This window comes from Psittacula echo (assembly GCF_963264785.1).
Source record: "Psittacula echo genome assembly, chromosome: 2".
Classification (NCBI taxonomy): domain Eukaryota; kingdom Metazoa; phylum Chordata; class Aves; order Psittaciformes; family Psittacidae; genus Psittacula; species Psittacula echo.
The window spans coordinates 107518073-107538354 of record NC_137737.1 but is presented as its reverse complement, the minus strand read 5'-3'; the positions used below and the strand labels follow the sequence as shown (position 1 = coordinate 107538354).

At 38.8% G+C, this 20282-nt stretch overlaps 1 protein-coding gene across 1 annotated transcript in view; it reads left to right on the top strand.

Moving 5' to 3' along the window:
- Positions 1-16429, top strand: part of PTPRM (protein tyrosine phosphatase receptor type M) — a gene marked incomplete at its 5' end in the record, with an annotated part of 476815 nt that extends 460386 nt beyond the window's left edge. The window contains 9 exons of the mRNA XM_080610125.1: positions 117-271; positions 573-708; positions 1303-1452; positions 1923-2096; positions 4456-4587; positions 7704-7829; positions 9637-9800; positions 11729-11864; positions 15867-16429. Of these exons, the coding sequence (XP_080466251.1) occupies positions 117-271; positions 573-708; positions 1303-1452; positions 1923-2096; positions 4456-4587; positions 7704-7829; positions 9637-9800; positions 11729-11864; positions 15867-15920 (1227 nt within the window). The 3' untranslated portion in view covers positions 15921-16429. The remainder of the gene's footprint in view (positions 1-116; positions 272-572; positions 709-1302; positions 1453-1922; positions 2097-4455; positions 4588-7703; positions 7830-9636; positions 9801-11728; positions 11865-15866) is intronic.
- Positions 16430-20282: the final 3853 nt, after the last annotated feature.

Genomic DNA, 20282 nt, shown 5'->3' with positions numbered 1-20282 from the left:
TAGGGGGTGGATGCTTTTCAGCAAGCCTCAGGCTTTTGAAGTTATGTTCTTACGAAGTCACTCATCCAGTTTCTTTCACATTCCAATTTGTTTTTCAACACTTGTCTTTTCAACAGAGAGGTGCTCATGAGATTCGAGAAATTCGGCAGTTTCACTTCACTGGCTGGCCAGACCACGGTGTACCGTACCATGCGACAGGCCTGCTGGGATTTGTACGGCAGGTCAAATCCAAGAGCCCACCAAATGCTGGCCCTCTGGTTGTTCACTGCAGGTAGGTAGAACAGAAATCCCTCCATTGTATTGTTCACTAAACTCCAGACGTACTTTCGCTTCTTCTGTACTGTGTAAGCCCTACACAGGTTGCTGAAGCCACTGGAGCTCTGCACAAAATAACTTAATACCTAAAATATAAACAAGAATGGAAAAACTGAGTCTGAAGTCCTGCAAGTGCCCAAATGCAAGGCTTAATTTCAGTAATCATCCCACTGATCAAATACGTGCAATATGAATCCTTACACTTTAAACTTTCCAGTACACTGCTGAACATTAACTGTGCTCTTCTTTTACTTTAGTGCGGGTGCTGGCAGAACTGGATGCTTCATTGTTATTGACATCATGCTAGATATGGCAGAAAGAGAAGGTGTTGTAGACATATACAATTGCGTGAGAGAGCTTCGATCTCGAAGAGTTAACATGGTGCAGACTGAGGTATTGTTAATCAACTGGAATAGTGCCTTATGCTTTGCAAGAAAAAGTATTCTCCTGGCCCATAAAACTAGAGCCCCTCTGTGGTTGGCACCACCCAGAATGTAGTTTATTCAGTCATAGGCAGAAGAAAAATCCACACACAAACCTGAAGAGCCACTGCCAAATGAGTGCACGGTTATGCTGCACTTAAGGTTCACAATGGTTTGGTTTTTTTTTAAAAAAAGAAAAATAATGAGCGTTTTCTTTCTGGGAAGGATTCATTCTGGGGTACATCTTGTCGAGTCCCAGTTATGTGATAGCACCTACAGAACTGTGCAGAGGAATGGAGGAACCAGAAACATTCTGAGTTTTATTATGGAGTTTTAGTGCACTTCTGTTTGTATTTATAACTAGTTTGAGTCAATCCTTCTATATTAATTTCTAAGTGAGTGGAATAAAGTTTTATGAACTGCTGTTGTTCCTTCTGGTCTTGCTTCTGTTGCTGCCAAAGTCAGAGAGAATTAGTGGCAACCGTAATAATTGTTATTGTTTATTTACCAAAATACTGGTATCATATGCACTCTATGTCAGTAAGTATTTGAATTGCTTTACCAGGAACAGTATGTGTTCATCCATGATGCTATCCTGGAAGCCTGTCTTTGTGGGGACACATCTATTCCAGCTTCTCAAGTTAGGTCTGCTTACTATGAAATGAATAAACTGGATCCTCAAACTAACTCCAGCCAAATCAAAGAGGAATTTAGGGTAAGTTGTGGCTAGCATTACCTAGAAGCTCTGCAGTTCAGGTATACTAAAGACTTCTGCTTAAGTGCTTGCTTATAGCCATATGAATTTTGGACTAGGGCTGGGAGGGAAAGACTGCAAAAAAGAAAAAATAACATGTCACTAATTGAATTATTGAATTATGCTAAATCATAAAATAATGCAGTGAGGAAGCAGTAAAACCTTCTTTCTACTCAAGGGATGTCAGATCCTTCCACTGTTCTTTCTTCAGAAAGCAGGTTATTCTGCAGCTGTCTTTGAGGTTATTTTTCAGATCTGTACGCTTCCAGGATTTTTTTGGTTCTAAATCCTGCTGACTGTGATGTGTTTTCATCTCGTTGCATATTGATTCCCACTGAAACTGAATGCTGAGCTGATCTATTCTTAAATATTTTGGGATGCTTTCACTGCTGTGTTAATTTTTCTGTTGTATTGTTTACTCTTTTTGAAAGACTTTAAATATGGTGACTCCGACGCTGCGTGTAGAAGACTGCAGCATAGCACTTTTACCACGAAATCATGAAAAGAATCGCTGTATGGATGTTCTGCCTCCAGACAGATGCCTGCCTTTCCTCATAACGATAGATGGGGAGAGCAGTAACTACATTAATGCTGCACTGATGGATGTAAGTCTCTACTACATCATTAATAATAAAAAGGGAATAAGCAGCCCTCCAAACTGAGCAATGCCAGAAAGTGGAGTCAGCATAAGAAAGCTGAAATCTTTCTAGCTTGTTTTCCAAAAACATGGCACAAAATCTTTAAACTCCCAAGTACATTTAGGATCCCACATAAGTTATGTCATAGCCAAGATTCAAAGCCATGCTCAGAGAGCAAATCAGGGAGTTTTGATAAATTATATGTGTCTGGATTTCTCCCTAGTGCTTGAATTTTTAACCATCTGGCCTAGGAAAAATAGAGTTACCTATTAAGATACTAAGGGAGTTAAATAGGATAATAAGGTTTGCAGCAATATTTCAGTTCCTTTCGTTTCTAATTTAGACAGTAATTAACAAAAAAAATCATTGTCTGTCAGCACAAGATAGTACACAAGCCATTACTTCAATCTTTCGATTTATTTCTGTTTGAATGAATGATTCCTCTTCATATGTGTGTGGATTATTTTTTCTAATGCATCTATGGTAATTTTAATCCTGCTAATAGAATATCAGTACAAAGACACTTAAACCGCCTTTACAGTCTGTAGATATTTATAGCCTATCTTTGACAATTTAGAGTTATAGTAATTACGGTTGTCAAACACATAAACAACAAGAAACCCGAGGTTAGCAAAGAATGAACACATTGTAAATGGCCTTTTTAAAAAGTGAAGCTAGAGTAATAACAGTTTATAGCAGTTTTTTCATTTCTTTCCTTCCAAGTTCTCAAAGCATTTTCCTAAAATAAGCCTAAGTTCAAAACACTCCTCTGAAAAGGTAGCTGTATTATCTTTATGTTTATCTATGTAGAGAAACTGAGAACAAAAGTTTAAGCAACCTCTCTAGGTTCTCACAGTAGGTCAACAACATTTCATATTAGACCGGAGCTTACTTGATCTGCAATTTTTCAACTTTGCCATTACATTGTCTTCTTTCCTGGAAAGTTCAGTACTGTTTTGTTCTGTAAATTAAGTACTGCTCAGAAAGAACAGTGCCTCAATACTTGCTTTGAAAGTGCTTCCCTTCTTCACTATTGAAACGATGAGCTGCATCTAAAAGTGTGTCTTGGCACAAGGCTCTGAGGGAGGAGATGGTTTGGTTTTCTTTCCACCTGAAGCACCCTAGCGAGGCTCCTGCAATGTCCCTGTGCTGACAAACAGAAACAGACATTTGTCCCTCTCTCTAAAAACTCAGCACTCCCTCTCCAGCAGGCAAGATGATGCATTTCACCTTCACTTGCATCAGCTGAGATACAGTCTGTTCACCTCATGTAAGCCTTTAGAGCACACTTCAGGCAAAAGGGGTAGGAAGCATAATTTTCATTATTCAGTATCAGAATGAATTTGAGAATGGTTTGCCTAAAAAACCTGCTGGGGCTTCTAACTGAGGAAGTGATGGAGAGCCCTTCAAGCGTCTGTCATCTGCATGCAACTTCCAGCAAGAAAAGACCTGTAAGATAGAAAGCAGCTGACTGATATACCAGCAGCATCGATACCTGCTGGTTGCAGTTTGCTGAAACGAAAACAAAGAACTGAAATCTTGCATGTCTTCATCTGTACCCCAAAACACATTGGATTAATTTTCTGTGGTATCTACAGTGACTGTCTCTGAAAGAAAGATGCAAATAGCTGATGAGATTTTACCTCTGGTTGTGGTACCAAATATTTCAGTTCCAGGCATGTGAAGGCTTCCCTGCCTTCCTTAACGAAGGCAACAGTAACCCCTCCAACAATTACCCCAATACAGCCACGCTGGCCTTCAACACTCAGGAGAATGTAAGTGAAAATGCTAGTACGAGATCCACAATGGAACAGTTTCACCAAACACCTCAGTCAACGACATAGTCTGGTACTAAATAAAACAAAGAGCACTGAAATTTATCCCCTGGGTACCTTCATGGCTGTCAGAGCAGAATTTCAACAGTATTTCTGAAAAATAACTAGATATTTCCTTTCACAGGCATCATTCAAATTAACAGCTAAGTGCAGACTGCCAAGATTAATCAGTCCATTAACAGCTCAAAATAAAACTGTTGCTCAGATATTTGTAGGAGTTGCATTGGAGGCAAAACCTTATGATTATTTTACTCTGTGCCTGTGGCATAAAATGAATTTCAGAAATATAACATCTGCAGAAGTTGTATTCTGCCCAAACACAGTTTATTAACTTTGAAGCATAGAAAATCTCAGGAAAGAGCTGAAAACAATGCATTAATTACATAGAAAATAGAAATAACGCTTTCAGTCCCAAAGTTTTGGGGCTATGACAGGATAAATGGATTTTTACCTCTTACCATTCCTCTCACTAACTCGATGTTTCTTTGCAGAGCTACAAGCAACCGTCAGCTTTTATAGTTACACAGCATCCCTTACCAAATACTGTCAAAGATTTCTGGAGACTGGTCCTAGATTATCACTGCACTTCACTCGTTATGCTTAATGATGTGGATCCTGCACAAGTAAGTTAAGAAAACTGGTCCATTCAAAAGAAGAGTGCTAGTGCCTTGGCATTTCAGAACAGTTTTAGGATGTAGTTAGTTTTATAAAACAGCATTAAATACTAACACACTAAAAGATTGATTCGTAGCTTCTGGATACATATAGGGAAAGAGGAATAAATCAGACAATCAGCAGCTTCTCTACCAAAATGTTAACGCACACACACATAAGTGCATGTACCCATAATTTATTCTGATAAGTGAACATGCTTTGGGAAGAGCTGTTAAAAACCAAAAATGATGGTTGTGGAATTTTGACCCAAGTCTGAAACACACTAACAATAGCCAAAAATTGTAAACAGAAGCCAATTCATTAGCCCACCTGAAACAGATCAATGACCTTGGTCTGCTTACCAGGGGATATGTATTCCCAGTGTAAAAATCTGTTATGTTTGACATAAAATTATATTGTTAGGAGGGAGATAGGAACTAAACAAGACTGAGGACTGAACATCCTTCAGAAGAGAAAACAGAGCAATGAAATGTATGGGGGGGGATGTAATTACCTTACAAAAGAGTTGTGCATGCTGTACATGTTCTTTAGAAAATTGAAAAACCGTACCTACTGGTTTGGCAATTTAATCACTAGCATTAATCACGGAGAGTCCTAGAGCCTGGCTCACAACTGTGCAATTCTAAGTTCTTACACAAATACAATTTCCTTGGTTCCAACAAACTGCACCAGCCATCTGCTGGAATAACACAGTGGTAATCTGGATTCTTAATATGTAAATATTTGCTAATTATTGGTTTAAGAGCAATTGTTGTTTTTTATAGCAGACCACATGTCTTTTTTATTCTTGACATGATCAAGACTCTTTTTAGCTTTGTTGATTATTGCGTACGCTTAGAAAAATGTTTCCTCTTACTTCTTTTTAACATGAAGAATTTGTTTTTAAAACATAGTAATCTGCCATTTTGTCTTTCAAAGGAATACGTAAGAATTCCACACACAATTTTAAAGACTGAATTTCTGATTCCAAGCCCTTAACTGTCTACAGGGAAAAAAAAATATAAATGAAAGACAAAACTTCTATTCATGAGCCTCAGATTATTTTCTGAGTGAATAAGGAAAGACTCAAGGGAGTCAGACTCTTAAGGACTGCTGAATGGAGTTTTTTTTAATTTGTGGGCTGTGTTTTGAATTGACAATAGTGCATGGCTATTTCAAGCATTTATTAGCCTCACGGGGTTTAAAAGCTATTGGGATATGCAGTTAATGCACCTGCCTCCCCAGTATGTTAAACCTTTTTCCTCTAATGTGACTAACAATCTTTTCATTAGGAATAAATCTCAAAACCCTTAGAGCAAACAGAAGCGGAGAGAGGGCAGAGCTTATTAAAAACACGCTTTACGTTCATGTTTATTAATAATCAGTATTATCATTATTATTTATGTATATGTGGAGTGTTTATAGTTCTGTTTAGATATTACAATTTATGTGGATTGTTATACTCTATTGGGAAATTAAATTCAACCCTTCACAGTGCCTCTGACTTAAAGAGTGTCGCTAGCATCACATGCATGCAAAATGTGCAGACCTAAATGCTTTTGGTTTCTTTAGAACCTGAAATTGTGGCTTCCTAAAACAGCTCCAGCAAACAGCTCTGCTTATTATCTTTCAAGCATTTTTCAAAGATCTGTTGGAACAGTATTCCAATGTATTTGAAAGACGGGTACTAAATTGTGCACGTTAAATGATCTGAGCAGTGGCGTTTGCATTAGTTGTATGCATTGCATGGTGCTACCCTATACACAAGCATACTTCATAATAAAAATTTATGTAATATTTGACAATATTTGAAAGTAATTTTCTCAGCAGACCAAATTGGGGGGGGGGGGGGGGGGGAGCGGAGGGCAGGTAAAATAAAGGAAAAAAAAAATCAAAATTTCCGGTTTTAACTTGTTAAAGTGAACTCCTGCAAATCAGACCCTGTTCTCTTTTTAACTGATGTAGTAAGTGGTTATGTTTTCCTAAAATGTAGTCATCTCTAAACATCTTTATTGAGGACTAAGCGTTAGAAGAAATGCAAAACAACATCTGGAGTAAATGTGATTTGTCAGCTCAGCTCTGGATCACCAACAGCAATGCTGCAGAATGAAGACCACAGCTGTTTTATTGAATAAAATAAAGTTCCAAATATGACATCAGTGCTTCTGCAAGCAAACAAAATTTCACGAGTTCATGCTTAATTTTAGTGAATGTTTGCAAAAGCTGCATGCTTGAACTGCTCTAAATATCCCTGGAAAAAAAAAAAAAAATCATTAGGGTTTTTGTGGAAAAAAAACAGACAAGCAGAGTCTGGCTTCAAAATCCTCTTTGTAAAGTGGTGATTTAGTCTTTAAAGTATTAACACAGATGATAATTGGTTCCTGGATTAAGGCATCGTGATATTATTAGACTAAAACTGTGCAAGGTAATGTTAATATTACTTTGTGATCTTTAGATACCTAGAAGTAATGTCTTCTGAGCACTAAAGAAAGCATGATTACTGTTTTCAGGTAGCACTCGTAAGATGATACCGAGTAGTTATTATTGCAGAATTTGAAGCAATTCTGGTATTAGCCAGTATCACCAGTCACAGGTGAAACAGATGTGAAAGTTAACTCCTGAGATTTGAGAACTGCTGCACCCTTCACAGTATAAAGCACTCATTCTGATGTGTGTTTGAGTTATTACCAACTTTTCAGAACATTTGGCGATACCAGCCTTCAGCTTCATACTGTCTTTGAGATACAGTAATATTTGACAGCACCCCCGTGTCTTGTCATAACGTGTTGCAGAATTGATGTTGAGTGTCAGATGTGTTACTCCAAATACCAGAGAATGGCAAGTATAGCAGCAAGCAATAGCTTGTCCAGTTAAGTGAAAAGGCATTTGTTTAAACTTGCTCCATACAAGTAAAAGCAGAGTGCTCTGAACTGGTGGAAGATGGTACACTGTGTATTTTATAAAGATACTGTGTGACAATTTCAGTAATAAATGCAGCACAAATTAAAATCTAGAAAAGTATATTGAGGCAGCGAGAAATTCAAAATTATTAACTGTGTTCTTTTGTGTTTGTGGTCTTCTATAGCTGTGTCCTCAGTACTGGCCAGAAAATGGAGTACACCGACATGGTCCTATTCAGGTGGAGTTTGTATCAGCTGATTTAGAAGAAGACATAATCAGCCGGATATTCCGAATTTATAATGCAGCCAGAGTAAGGATATTAATTGCAAAACAATTCTGTCTCAGTAGATGACACGATCCTACTCAACTCACAAAAATGGAAGTTAAACTCATATAAAACCATTCGCATTTCATAGCATATTTATTTGGAAGCAATGGTGCAATACTGAGTCACACCATAATCAATGAGAAAAAAAGCCTTCTGTGTGTAATTAAAGTAAAAAATATTTGAATGCATATCTCAAGTGTGCTAAATGCAAATGAAATAAATGCAGTATTCAGATTGTATGGTAGCCAAGAAATGCAGAAATCAGTGCTGTTTTCAACAGTGTGGAATTAGCCATCTTGCGTATTTGTATCCTGTGTCATGCAAAGAAAGCTGTGCACCAGTACTAGGCATCTCTGCCAGTACTAGTCCCAGGCTTTTAGCAAAGACTTTGTCCCACTAATCACACTTCGTAATACATGTAAGCACTTCAGAGGGACGAATATGTTCTCATGTCCAACTTTTACACTCCCACAAAATTGACGGAAGACGAGACAAGGCATGTCTTCCAAGCTGAGTGGAAAAAAGATTCCACCACAGACCAGGCATCTCTTCCCATCCAGATGGAGGGAGCCTTTGCAATGGACTGGTATCAGTCACCGAAGAACCACAGCTAGGAATTAGCAGCACTTCCTGCTGAAAAGAGTTGGCACTGCCCTAGATCCAATAGCTCCCAGGTCAGTGAAAGGCCCCAAAACCACACCCAAAACCATACTAACATCCAAACAGGGAAACAGACTGTAAGCCTCAAGATACTTCTTTAATACTATGAAGGCCTGGCATTCACAGTAATTGTGGCAATGTAAAAAACACGATCTCCAGCAGTGTGAATGTGAACTTTAGCAGGAGCTGGGTCTGGCTGATGTGCTTTAGGAAGAGGGGCTGTCAGCTGAAAGAAACTGGCCAGGAAATCAGTAGATTCCAAATTTTGACATAAAGCAGACAAAACCCATTGAAAAACATATCTAATGCTGCATCCACTTTGGTTTATTCCCTTATCTCGTTAATATTGCATCCTCTCTATTGCCTCTTACTCTAGAGAAAAAATTGTAATGTCAACATTTCTGTGTATTGCTCATTTTAAAAGTGGAACTAAAATGCCCTCACTTTGCACAGAAATGAAAGTGGCAAATCCTAGACTACAAAAAACAGTTTTCATGTGTGTATTTATTATGCCCTTTTCAAAGGACTGTAATTTTCTGCCACTAATACTTGTTCTATGCTCCTTTTTTATTTTAAATCACCATAAAGCAACTGTTCAGTAGCATTTCACCAGAGGGGTTCTGACTGCTGCCGTAGCACACAATCAAATAAAATGTAGTTAGATTTTTTTATAAGCAGAAACATCTGAAGGTTTTATTTGGGATTTTAAATGTTTCCTGCTTCAAAATATCTTGAGAGGTTTTGACCTTTCTAATATAAAAAGACAGAAGGACACAAGCATTCTTCAAAATGCTGAAGCATATAAAAAGAAAAAAAAGTATGTGATTGAAGTTGTGTTGCAGCTTCCTCTTTGCTACCAAGTTTCTGCTATGATATTAATTACTTGCTTTATCCTGCAGCTGTAACATTGTGCTAGTCTAGTCTATTTGTACAGCACTCTGTTTAAAATCTCTTGTTCTAATAACTCTGTTGGAATTAAAAGTTATAACTCCTCAGGGGCAGTTGAAATTACATCAGTAGTTTGTCAGCAGTGATCTTCTTGAACAACCTCCCTCACTGATGCAAATATCTCAATTATGTACCAAAAAAATGCTTTTATTTTCCCTGCTTGTTGCCTGAATCTCTGCAGCCCCAAGATGGCTATCGGATGGTGCAGCAGTTCCAATTCCTGGGATGGCCCATGTACAGAGACACTCCAGTTTCTAAACGCTCCTTCCTGAAGCTCATCCGCCAAGTAGAGAAGTGGCAAGAAGAATATAATGGGGGAGAGGGGCGCACAGTTGTACATTGCTTGTAAGTACTGGAAACAGAGGAGTGATTCCTCTTCCAGACGTAAAGCACAGCAGTGAATGTGGCATGATAGACCAGTTATGATGATCCTGTAAGCACTTTACATTTTGCACAAGGGGAGGTTTAGATTAGATATTAGGAAAAAATTCTTCACAGAGAGGGTAATTAGGTATTGGAACAGGCTTCCAAGGAAAGTGATGGAATCACTGTCCCTGAAAGCATAAAAAAACTGTGTAGATGAGGCCCTTAGTGATATGGCTTAAGTGGTGGTCTTGGCAGTCCTGGGGTAATGGTTGGACTTGATGTTGTTAAAGGTCTTTTCCAGCCTGGTTGATTCTATGATTCTATAATAATGGTATACATTTTTGTCTTCCTGTGACCTTTGTGCTCCACTGGCACCGGTTCTCATCCACTCTGTCAGCATCCTTCTTTTGATATGGCTTAATACTTGTACATGCTGTTTGCCCTCAGCAGTAGCCGAGCTTTTGAGACTGAGTCTTCAATGCTTGAAGTTGTATCCTTCTTCTAACCATCTTTTAGAAAAGAGGCATGCTAACGGCAAAAGCACACACTAACACACTTCCAAAAGTTGGGACCCAATGTTAGATAGATGGAGGAAAATCTAAGAGTGTATTAATAACTCCCACTATCACTGACCTTGAACAAGTCATTGCTCTTCAGTTTCCCCATCTGTAGAATGGGAATAATAATACTTTCATCAAAGAAGTATTGTGCAGTGTGATTAATTAATGTTTTGAGATCTTCAGCTGAAAAGACCCTTTTGAAGTGCAAATTACTGTTATCTCTGAGGTGGCTGATGATATTAAATAGTTGTACAACATCACACATGCGTCACTTCCAGGCAGCAAAGAAAGAAAAAGCTCTAATATAATCCTTTAAATTACTTTATTTTAATTAAAATTCTCAAAGAGTCCCACAATATCAGGCAATGTTTTGGCAGCAGAGAGCATTCTTTTCATACTGCCTGGATGTGACAGATGTGCAATGTTGTATCTTCCTTTGAAAATCAACCATTTGTGAAGCTGGTTTGAAAGACCTGCTAGCTAACTAGTCTGCACTTTGGTAATTATTAAGGTTTATTATTTTCGGTGAAGCACAGCCTAAAGATTGTAGCCTAAAGCCTCAAATAGCTTTAGAAATAATAGGGTTTCCAGAAAGAAAGAGATTCTCTTGAAGATTAAAAATAACTGGGGATAAAGTATTATCAAATACTGTATTTGATCATGCATATGAACATTTCTGCCTGGCTTCTTTGTTAGCAAGTCACTTTGGGTTCTCATCCTCTGATACTGTGGGTAAAGGAGGAATACATACACTTTCAAAAGTAGTCAGTGCCAGGCAGCCAGCCCCTCTACCTGCTGACAGGGGAAGGTGGCAGCACCACCTCCTACCGTGCCAAATGTGCAGCCGCCCGAAGGGTTACAAATGAGACTTTTGGAACTTCTGCTGTTCCTTTGAAATGCCTTTTGGTCCAGGAGGAAAGCACAAGGATCTGGAGTAAAAGAACTCAAATATCCATTTTCTCTCTAATATTTCTAGGCCTGATGCTTATTGGAACCTTGTGTGTTTACAGTGCAAAGGGGTGTTGAATATAAGAGTAACTTGTCATCATTTCAGCATCCTCTTTGTGCTGTCTTAAATGTTCACTGAAGGCTGGTCCAAAACTCAGCCATTGTATTCCCGCTAGGCTTTCAGCCTGTTGAATTCTGAATCATAGCCTTGAGGTCTTTCGGCCCATTAATTCCAATTAAAAATTGTGTTTTGCCTAGAGTTTGGTAGCTTTCTGGGACAGGAATGTTCTGTTGTTTCTTCCTACTAGAACTCATGTCTTCTTTAGCCATCCGTGGTGCTGTACAAACTTGTAATATGGAGCCAATTGTAACTGAGCTGTTTCATCTCTCTTATTGTAGGAATGGAGGTGGCCGTAGTGGGACATTTTGTGCAATCAGTATTGTTTGTGAAATGCTTCGACATCAGAGGGCTGTTGACGTATTCCATGCTGTGAAGACACTAAGGAATAATAAGCCTAACATGGTGGACCTTCTGGTATGAGCTTTTTAACTGTATCACTAAATAGAAGATGTTCCTTTTTCTCAGAAGACTCAGTAAGATTTCTAGGATTTGCAGTGGGAGTTGTTCACAAAGCAAGGAAGTAATTTTCAAAGGGGATAATGAAGTCACTTCACTTGTAAGAGTATTTTTACACTGCTTTCTTCCCAAGGAGACTTTGTCTCAGTTCATTTGAATTTTTTAAGAGTTTTAAACTTTCAGCCGAACATCCTTATTAATTTTCTTTTCTAGCAGGCTGAACCAAGTGGAGAGCAGCCCTTGCATGGTAGAAATAATATTTATGTAAAATGAAATGCCAGATTTTCAAATTACATATTTTATAAATAGCTTAATCACCTAATATTTATCAAAGCTATGAATTTCAGTTTGACATCCAGAATATTGCATTTAATTACGGTTGCTCTATCTCATAGAAAGATTAAGAAGTTCAGAAACAAGGGGCCACGTGCAATTATTTTCCTAGAGAGTGTTTTATGAGCTTTTTTTTTTTTTTCTTTTAATGGAGCATTGCTCAAGTGCCAGCTGCTATGCCAGAAAAGCTGCAGAACCAGCTTAAACCATCAGGTTCTTACACTCCAGCATGGAGTTCTGTACTTGGAGGCGGGTGGAGCATGATACCTGATTCTGAAGTGGGGACTATAAAAGACACCCGCTTACAACATCCTGCCCTAGAAGTGACTGCTTAGGAAGCAGCTGTATTTGATTTAGCATCATAGTCAGGAGGCAGCATCTGCGCTGCTTCAGGGATGCTGACCAAATTTGAGCTGCTTTTGCAAGCTCTGGTTAAACAAATCTGGGTCATATTTGAACATTATAGGGTGCCCAGGGTGAGGCAGGAAGTGTCTTGCAGCTGGTCCAGCCTCTTATAATTTTGGGAGAGATCGCTATCTCTCAGATGAGCTACTAAGATCTGGGTGTGAAACACACTGGAAAATGGGCCAAAAGCAGGAATTTCTGTTGGGAAGAATGAAGCTTTCAGGCTCATGTGTAGATGGGCAGAGATACCCGCTTTGCCACTACACATATCACTGCACCTCATCTGTCCTGTCAAAGAACAGGTCTCACCACATCTTCCATTGACGTGCTCCCATCTAGCCTACATGCGAAGTCCCAGACCCTCCCCTAGTTCCTGCTCATGGAAAAACCCAGATGTTGCCAGCTGTGCAAAGCAAGGAGGGAGTTTACAACCAGGGCCATGAGTGGGCAATATGGAATTGTGAACATTGTATCAGTGAGAAACTACCAAGCTTTTACCATGGTGGGAGGGGGCAGCTTAGTTGGCTCCTTTTCCTCCTCTAGTTTATATTCTTCGGAGGAGAATCATCATGCTGACAGCCATACATTTTCACTTCCTAGATATTAAGAAAAATGTCCTACTTCTTCATTCAGATAGTATAGTTTGGATAGAGACTTGGCAGGCCTGCTGTTCTCCCTTCTCCCAGAGCTTAAGTCCACATAACTCACTGATCCCTTATTCATTTATTTTATAGAAATAAAAAGAAAATTACCAGTGTGAAGCTGTACAGTGGAAGAAAAATGCTCTCTATAAATTCCCATTTGTGACGGTTCTCCAGGTATAGATCTGTCAGGCAGCGGTCTCCATTTTTCAACAGAGAATTTTTTTAATTAAAAGCTAAACGTATTATTTTAGAATATAAAAATAGCTTTTAGGAAATTAAGGATGGTATTGAGAATGTCTGGATGGCATTGAGAGGCCATATAAGGCCTTTTCATTGGAAGATTTCAAAGCACTTGTGAAGGAGATCAGTATTTTTTTCCTTGTTTTTCAGAGAGAGGAAAGAAGGCAGGGGATAATCAGGATTTTTGCCATTAGCACGTAATTCACTGACAAAGCAGAGTTAGAACCGCATCTATTCAGTCTTGGTCTGCTACTTTGTAAGAACAAATATTTGAATTAGCAAGGTTCCAATTTCCGTGTAGACTGTTTCATGGTGAAAGGGAATCAGGACACTTGAGTTCTTTTCCTGATCTGTTACTAACTTTATCCTTTATGACCTTTCTTATATTAACATGTCTTTTCCTCAGTTTCCATATCTGAAAAGTGAGAACAGTAATATTCATCTACCTTTGTAAAATTCTGTGGTAAAAGATGAAATACTCAGAATTATAAGAGTATTTCACAAAAACAGTTTCAAGACTGCTTTATCAATACCTGTTACGCACTTTCTGACTAGATGAAGGGCAGTGTTTATAGTCCATACTTAGAGATTCATCTCTTACTTTCATTGAACCTTTGGTTTTCCTGCAAGTGTAAAAATCAGAATGCCACATCCATGCAGTATGGATATCTGTGAAATTCTTCAACCATTGTAGGAAAGTAACACATGGTATTACAAAATGTCTATTACAGAGTGCCCATTTGGGATAAATGTTATTGGACCTACCAATAGGTGTCCCAGACAAAAAAAAATACATATACCTCTCTGAAGCTAGCTAACATAAAGAGACTTTTAATATCCACCACCAAGTGAATAATAAAAACATATGAAGGGCATACATGAGTGAACACAGTGGGAAATAATATATGACTGCTCTTTAAGACAGGTATTCAGTTCACTAAAAATGACAGTTATTCTGCTGGATCAGTAAATCAGCATAAAATGAGCATGGGAAAAATGGAAATGGATGAGTGGCTGATCTCTTGTTTTGATCTGTTATTTAGTTATAGCACAATTTTCACTTATTTAGAAACATATGCAATACAGCAGAAAAGGAATAATTTACATAATACTCCTTTCTATCCTTTCTTTTTTATTCTTTTCTCATTCCAAAGAAGACGCAGTTTGTGAAACCCTGCAGGATATTTAAACATCACATACAACTCATTCATAGCTTAGGTGATACATGCTCCTAAGGTTTGTTTTGTTTTGAAGTGACAACTCTCCACAAAAAAACTTGGAAATTGTCCATCCGTGTTAATGGCTTTTTGATGGCTGTAATATTACTTTGTCTCTTGTATGTTAAGGTAGACTCTCTTCTCAGCTAAAATGTGACCCAAAATCACAAGTACAGGCCAAAAGAGTTAATCCTTTAAAATGCTTACTCTGGTGAAAATCAGAATATATCTGAAGTGTAATTGTAATCTTCCTACTTGTGATGCTGGGAAGGTGAAGGCTGAGTGCTGTTTGCTAGCTAAGTCTGTTGTTGTTCCTATATGATAGTACATGCTTAGTGATCTTTTATTAATTGATTAATGTGCCTTAGAGAAAGAGGCATTTCAGTGGCAGACATAGTCATAAAACTGGCAGGTATTTCCAAACTGCATTTTTAGTAGCCAGAGCTCTTGGATTCAGGGAACCCACAGCCACTATTTCTTTCAGCTTTTTTGTTTCATTTAAATGTTAAGAGCTGTTAAGAGCCTAACTTAACCATCACCATTAATTGCTAAGAACTAATTGTAATGAATCCAATTAATTTAGCTCAGGCCTGATCCAAAAGGCCTATTACCCTGGGAGAGGACAGTACTTGGGCATGGGTTTGGGCTGCATGTAGAGGAGGAACAGTAACCAGCTCTTACCCTGAAATGTAGCAAGTGCATGAATGACATTAAACTAAAAGTTACTATCTGGGAAGTAGTAGACACTGGGTCTGTTTTAAAATAAACACTTCCAGGGAGGAATTTCAATATCTTCGGTTCTGGTGAAGTGCTACGTGAGCAGTTTGACAGACAACAGAAAGGGTGCAAGTCAATTTGCTCATGTGTAGTCAATTTTCCTCATACAAGTGTATTAGAGCATCTAAATACATACCTAATATGAGCAGTAGCGTAAGTTACTGTGTGTAATGTCTGTTGTCTGGTTGAAATAAAGATTTTCTTATCTGAATATAAATTGAATTTGCAAACTGGTTCCCATTGACAACAACTGATAGTAAATAATTTTAACAGAAGAGAAATATTGATCCCCTTAATTAAGTCCCTTCGATAACTCACTTTGTGGTTTTCTTTTGATTTTTCAGGATCAATACAAATTCTGCTATGAAGTGGCTTTGGAATACTTGAATTCTGGCTGACTGCATAAACAGCACAAAGTTCCTCCTTTCAGCACCACAAACAAAGCAAGTCGCTTCATGAAACCTGTGTAAATGAGACGAAGACTTCTCAGTGTTATGCTTATACTGCTTTGTATAATTGGCTCTTTTTAAGAGCCCTAAAAGATGTTTATAAAACTGCTTGCACTGCCCGTTTTCCACTATAATGCCGCTGCCTGACACCCATACCAACATACACCAAACCACGTGGCAGTTGTTGAACGCCGTATTCATACCTAGCCATTGATGTGGTGAAGCAGCATAGTCCTCTGGTAAATAAGACAGCACAATTATATTCTTATGAAGGAATTTGTACTTTTCTGTTATATTTCGTTGCCTGTGATTCTCAGTTATTGTCACAGCCTCGTGTATATTTCTGTTCTGTGGAGAATGCTGTCTGGCATTTTGATAATATATGATTTTAGTTATATTTGTATTCTAACACGTGCATAATAAATGAATCATATGTAGCTTATCTGAACTAATGGAAAGACATGTACCAAATCATGTTAACTTTGTTGAGTTGTAATTTCTATCCACTTTGTACCATTTCAGAGAGAGAGAATCTTGATAGAAATACAGTTAGAAAATGCAAAATACAGGATGCTCAGATTAATATATCCAAAGCTTTTTCATTTGTTTATATTGTAAATATTTTTTGATTTCATCAGATTATTTATTCATTAAAATGAATTTTTTTGTGAAGCACAGTGAGTGACAATCATTTTATTAAGCCCTGGAAATGCTTACTGTACAATAGTGTAAACATTTGTTTACCTTGTATGGATTCTCAGCTCAATAAATAATTACATACATGATAAGATCTCGTTTAATTTAATATCTCTTGGCATCTGAGTGCCTTCAACTGAGCCTCTTTTCAAATTAATTCTTTTAAATACTGAGCTACCTCGAGAGCACGTTGAATTGTGTGATCCAGTGTTGATCCAGCCAATAGCAAGATGTGCCGTGCCAATACATAAAAAGAGGTGAATTGTATGTTTAAAAATGCACAAATGTACAAATGCAGAACCTGAAAACTTCCCTGCTGTATGAAGAGGCGATGTTGGGCTTGCAGTACTCAGTCTTGCCACAGCATTCCTCTGCAGCCCTGGGCATGCCCTGCCATTCACTCTATATCTGCTGCTACAAAAGGGGTGATGGTGCATTGGTTCTGGGGAAGAATGACTGCTGTGAGGAGAAAGTAATTCCTTGTGGTAAAAATACCAATACTGAAATGACTGAGAGGGTGTTAAAAAGTGAGTAAAACTACTGCTCTGTTACTAGTGCTGTTCTCAGTACTGCCAGTGGACAGGTTTATACCATTAGGGCTCTTGCCTGTCCTGATAAGGGCTGTACTGCACTTCCATGGTGTTTTGGGTAGTTCTCCCAAGCACTTACCATTGCCAGAACAGGCTGGGACTTGCCTCATGTTCACAAATGCGGGAAGTGCAGCAATAAAGTAGAAAGAAGAGGGAATGAGCCATCACACTGCAACTGCAGATCTTTCTCTCACCCAGAAGTGGCAAGGAGATATGGCAGACATAACTGCTCGATATGCAGCCTTCCAAGGCTATATGGGAAACCTAATGCAAGGAAGGGGCAGACTGCAGAGTATCTCAGCTCTTAAAAAGATTCTTTCATGTGCTAGCCATCTGGAATGGAGGCAGTATCTATATAGATGTATCAGTCAAAATGTTTCAAGAACCTATAAATGGCTAAAGACATCCAGCTTGGACAGAATGACTCACCGTTTGTCAACTCCCAGTTCAAAACCACTTCAGATCTGAAGACATGAGGATAGGCTTCCTCTGCAGCTAGAAAGCATCTCTTTTAAAGCTGCTTTAAAATGTAGCTGGCAAGTATCAGTCATTGCTATAAATTGCACAGATGTACACAAAAACTGATGAAAAACAACCCCAGTTCTGAGAAGAATTATGGTCCTCTGATAAACCCTGTAGCACTTCAGCGTGTTGCAGAATATGCTCTTGCACATTGGAAACACTACTGTTAGGAAATAAAATCCAAACCTCCTATTCTTCACAATCAGTTTGACAGACCAGGAATGCCAGCCAGGCATGCTTCTTTGTAATAATTGTAAAAGTTGAGTTCCATGATCTATTTATTGAAATATGCATGTATGTGTCCAGTATTTTCTGATGTTTTCAAGAAGTGTAAGACGGACAAGAGTGCTGAAGGAACCCGAGCACAGAAGGTAATGAAGGCCATGTGATCCCAAATGTGAATGAGATTTATTGAAATGCAGCAAGAATCACGGCACTCTCCCCAAGGACAGAGACTGCCAGCGTCTGGCAGGCATTATTTCAGCTGCTGTACTCTTGCAGACATACTTTGCACAGGTAGGCCTTGGGGGATGAAGGGGAGAAGGAGATGAGAAGGAGGGAGTTCTCCAGTGTTTCCTGTTGTTTTACTGATATTACCTTTTTGTTGTTCTTCTCCTAACGGCACAGTCAAACCTGTGTTACAGAGTCTGTGTGATGTTGTCCCAAAAGGCATTCTGTGAACTACAATGCCTTACAACTGGAGCCAGCTAAAGAAAGCACAGTAAGAAGCTGTGTCCTCACTCTCATACTACAGCTATCAATCCATACAAATGATAGAGAAATCCAGGCTTAAGTAAAACAATATTTTGGCAGAAAGTAAAAACAGATGAGGACTTCAGGAGTTAGGAAAAGAGAGTGTAAGAAATCAGACAGGAGCAGAAGGAAGAGATGAATGTGGGGGGCAGGTATTTAAGAAGCAGCACTGAGCTTAGGAAAGTTGCCCTGGAGTGTGGCATTTTAGAGGACACAACAGAAAGAAAACAGCAGTGACAGCCATTCTAAGTGTTCATAAACCAAATTCCCTTTGCAGAAGAATGTTACGCAATTACAAGCCCAGTACAGCTGCAGAACTTAATGGAGACATCAGTCCTAGTTCGAGAGGAAGAGAGGAAGGGTTGTTTTCTTCAATCCTCAGTGTACAAGAGGTACATAAATGATTAAAGAGATACTTTAAACAGTAGGCCATATGTATCACCCAACTCATCATCTCCCTGGGACTTGAGGTAGATTATTTTTGCTAAGCTATTCTGCAATAACAGGAATGGGGATGGTTAAGAGACATGATCACATGCAGGTGATCTCCATCTTTTTAACAGCAATGCTCCTGACAGCTTCCTGAGCTTCTTTGTCAGCAAAATGAGCCTGTCACTGGCAGGGTAGCTTCACAGAGTACTAATGCAAAGCTTAAGTACTACATATAGTAAGACTAAAAAAAATAAACCATAGAAACAATTTTCTACCCACCTGTTTGCAGTGTGGCTCAAAAGGGTCTCTGTGACACAAAGACTTGATCTGAAGTGCTGTGCAGCATCAAGATCACCTTCATTTTGGATTTCTCCTTCAGATCCTTAGGGCTCATCTTCAATATCTCTGAAATATTTGCTTCTTGTTTCACTGTATACGGGTGCTCCCCCAGGTCTAACTGTATATGCCCCTTCTCAGTCAGCACTGGCCCTTTAACAACATGTAGCAGAGACATAGATAGGTTTTCCTTCTTTGAGGTGTGGCAATGAAGACAAATTGACCCCTTCAGCGGCAGCTGTTCCAGACCACTTCCCTTGGGGAAGCCTGGAGAGGGTGTAGTGGTAGCAGCAAACCTAAAGCCCCTTGGCATTACACAGTTCAAATCACTCATGGCAGGATCAGCTGCTAAGCTTCTTTTTGCTTGTGGTAGTTTTGTGTCTTCCCCCACAAATCAAGGATGACTAAAGAAAGTAAGTGATGTGAAAGTTGTTTACGTGAGGTTTTAGAGCCTCATTAGTTTCCTGATTCAAAGGTAATTCAGTTGTTCTGCTTCCCAGAGTAATTTCTCCAAGCAGTTGTGCATTTGCCTTCGGAAACAGCAAGCTATGTAATGCAGATCACTGTAACAGAAGGATTTGTCATCAAATTGGTTTACATTTTATTATTTGTTTTACACTTATTTTATCAACTTGGAGGCAACAAAATCTCATGCAGCCCATGATGTTCTTTCTAGAAATATGACTTGAGGTAGGTGCAAAAGAGATGTGAGGCTGGAAGAGGTTGGGGTCTGTAAATACTCTGCCATGATTTTGTTAAATATTGTTGGTAGTACTCAATGCACAAAAGCACAGAAAAGGTGGGCTTTGACAATGAAGAGTGAGAGCAATGCTTGCTGTAGCTTGTCTGAGGGAATGTACCAGGGGAGATTAATATCTCATGTTCACTGACAGTCTTTCAAAGCAGTGGTATTTTTACTCCTGGAGCTCTTCTATTGATGTGTTTTCAGTAGCACCTTAGAAGACTTCTAATTGTGTCTCTG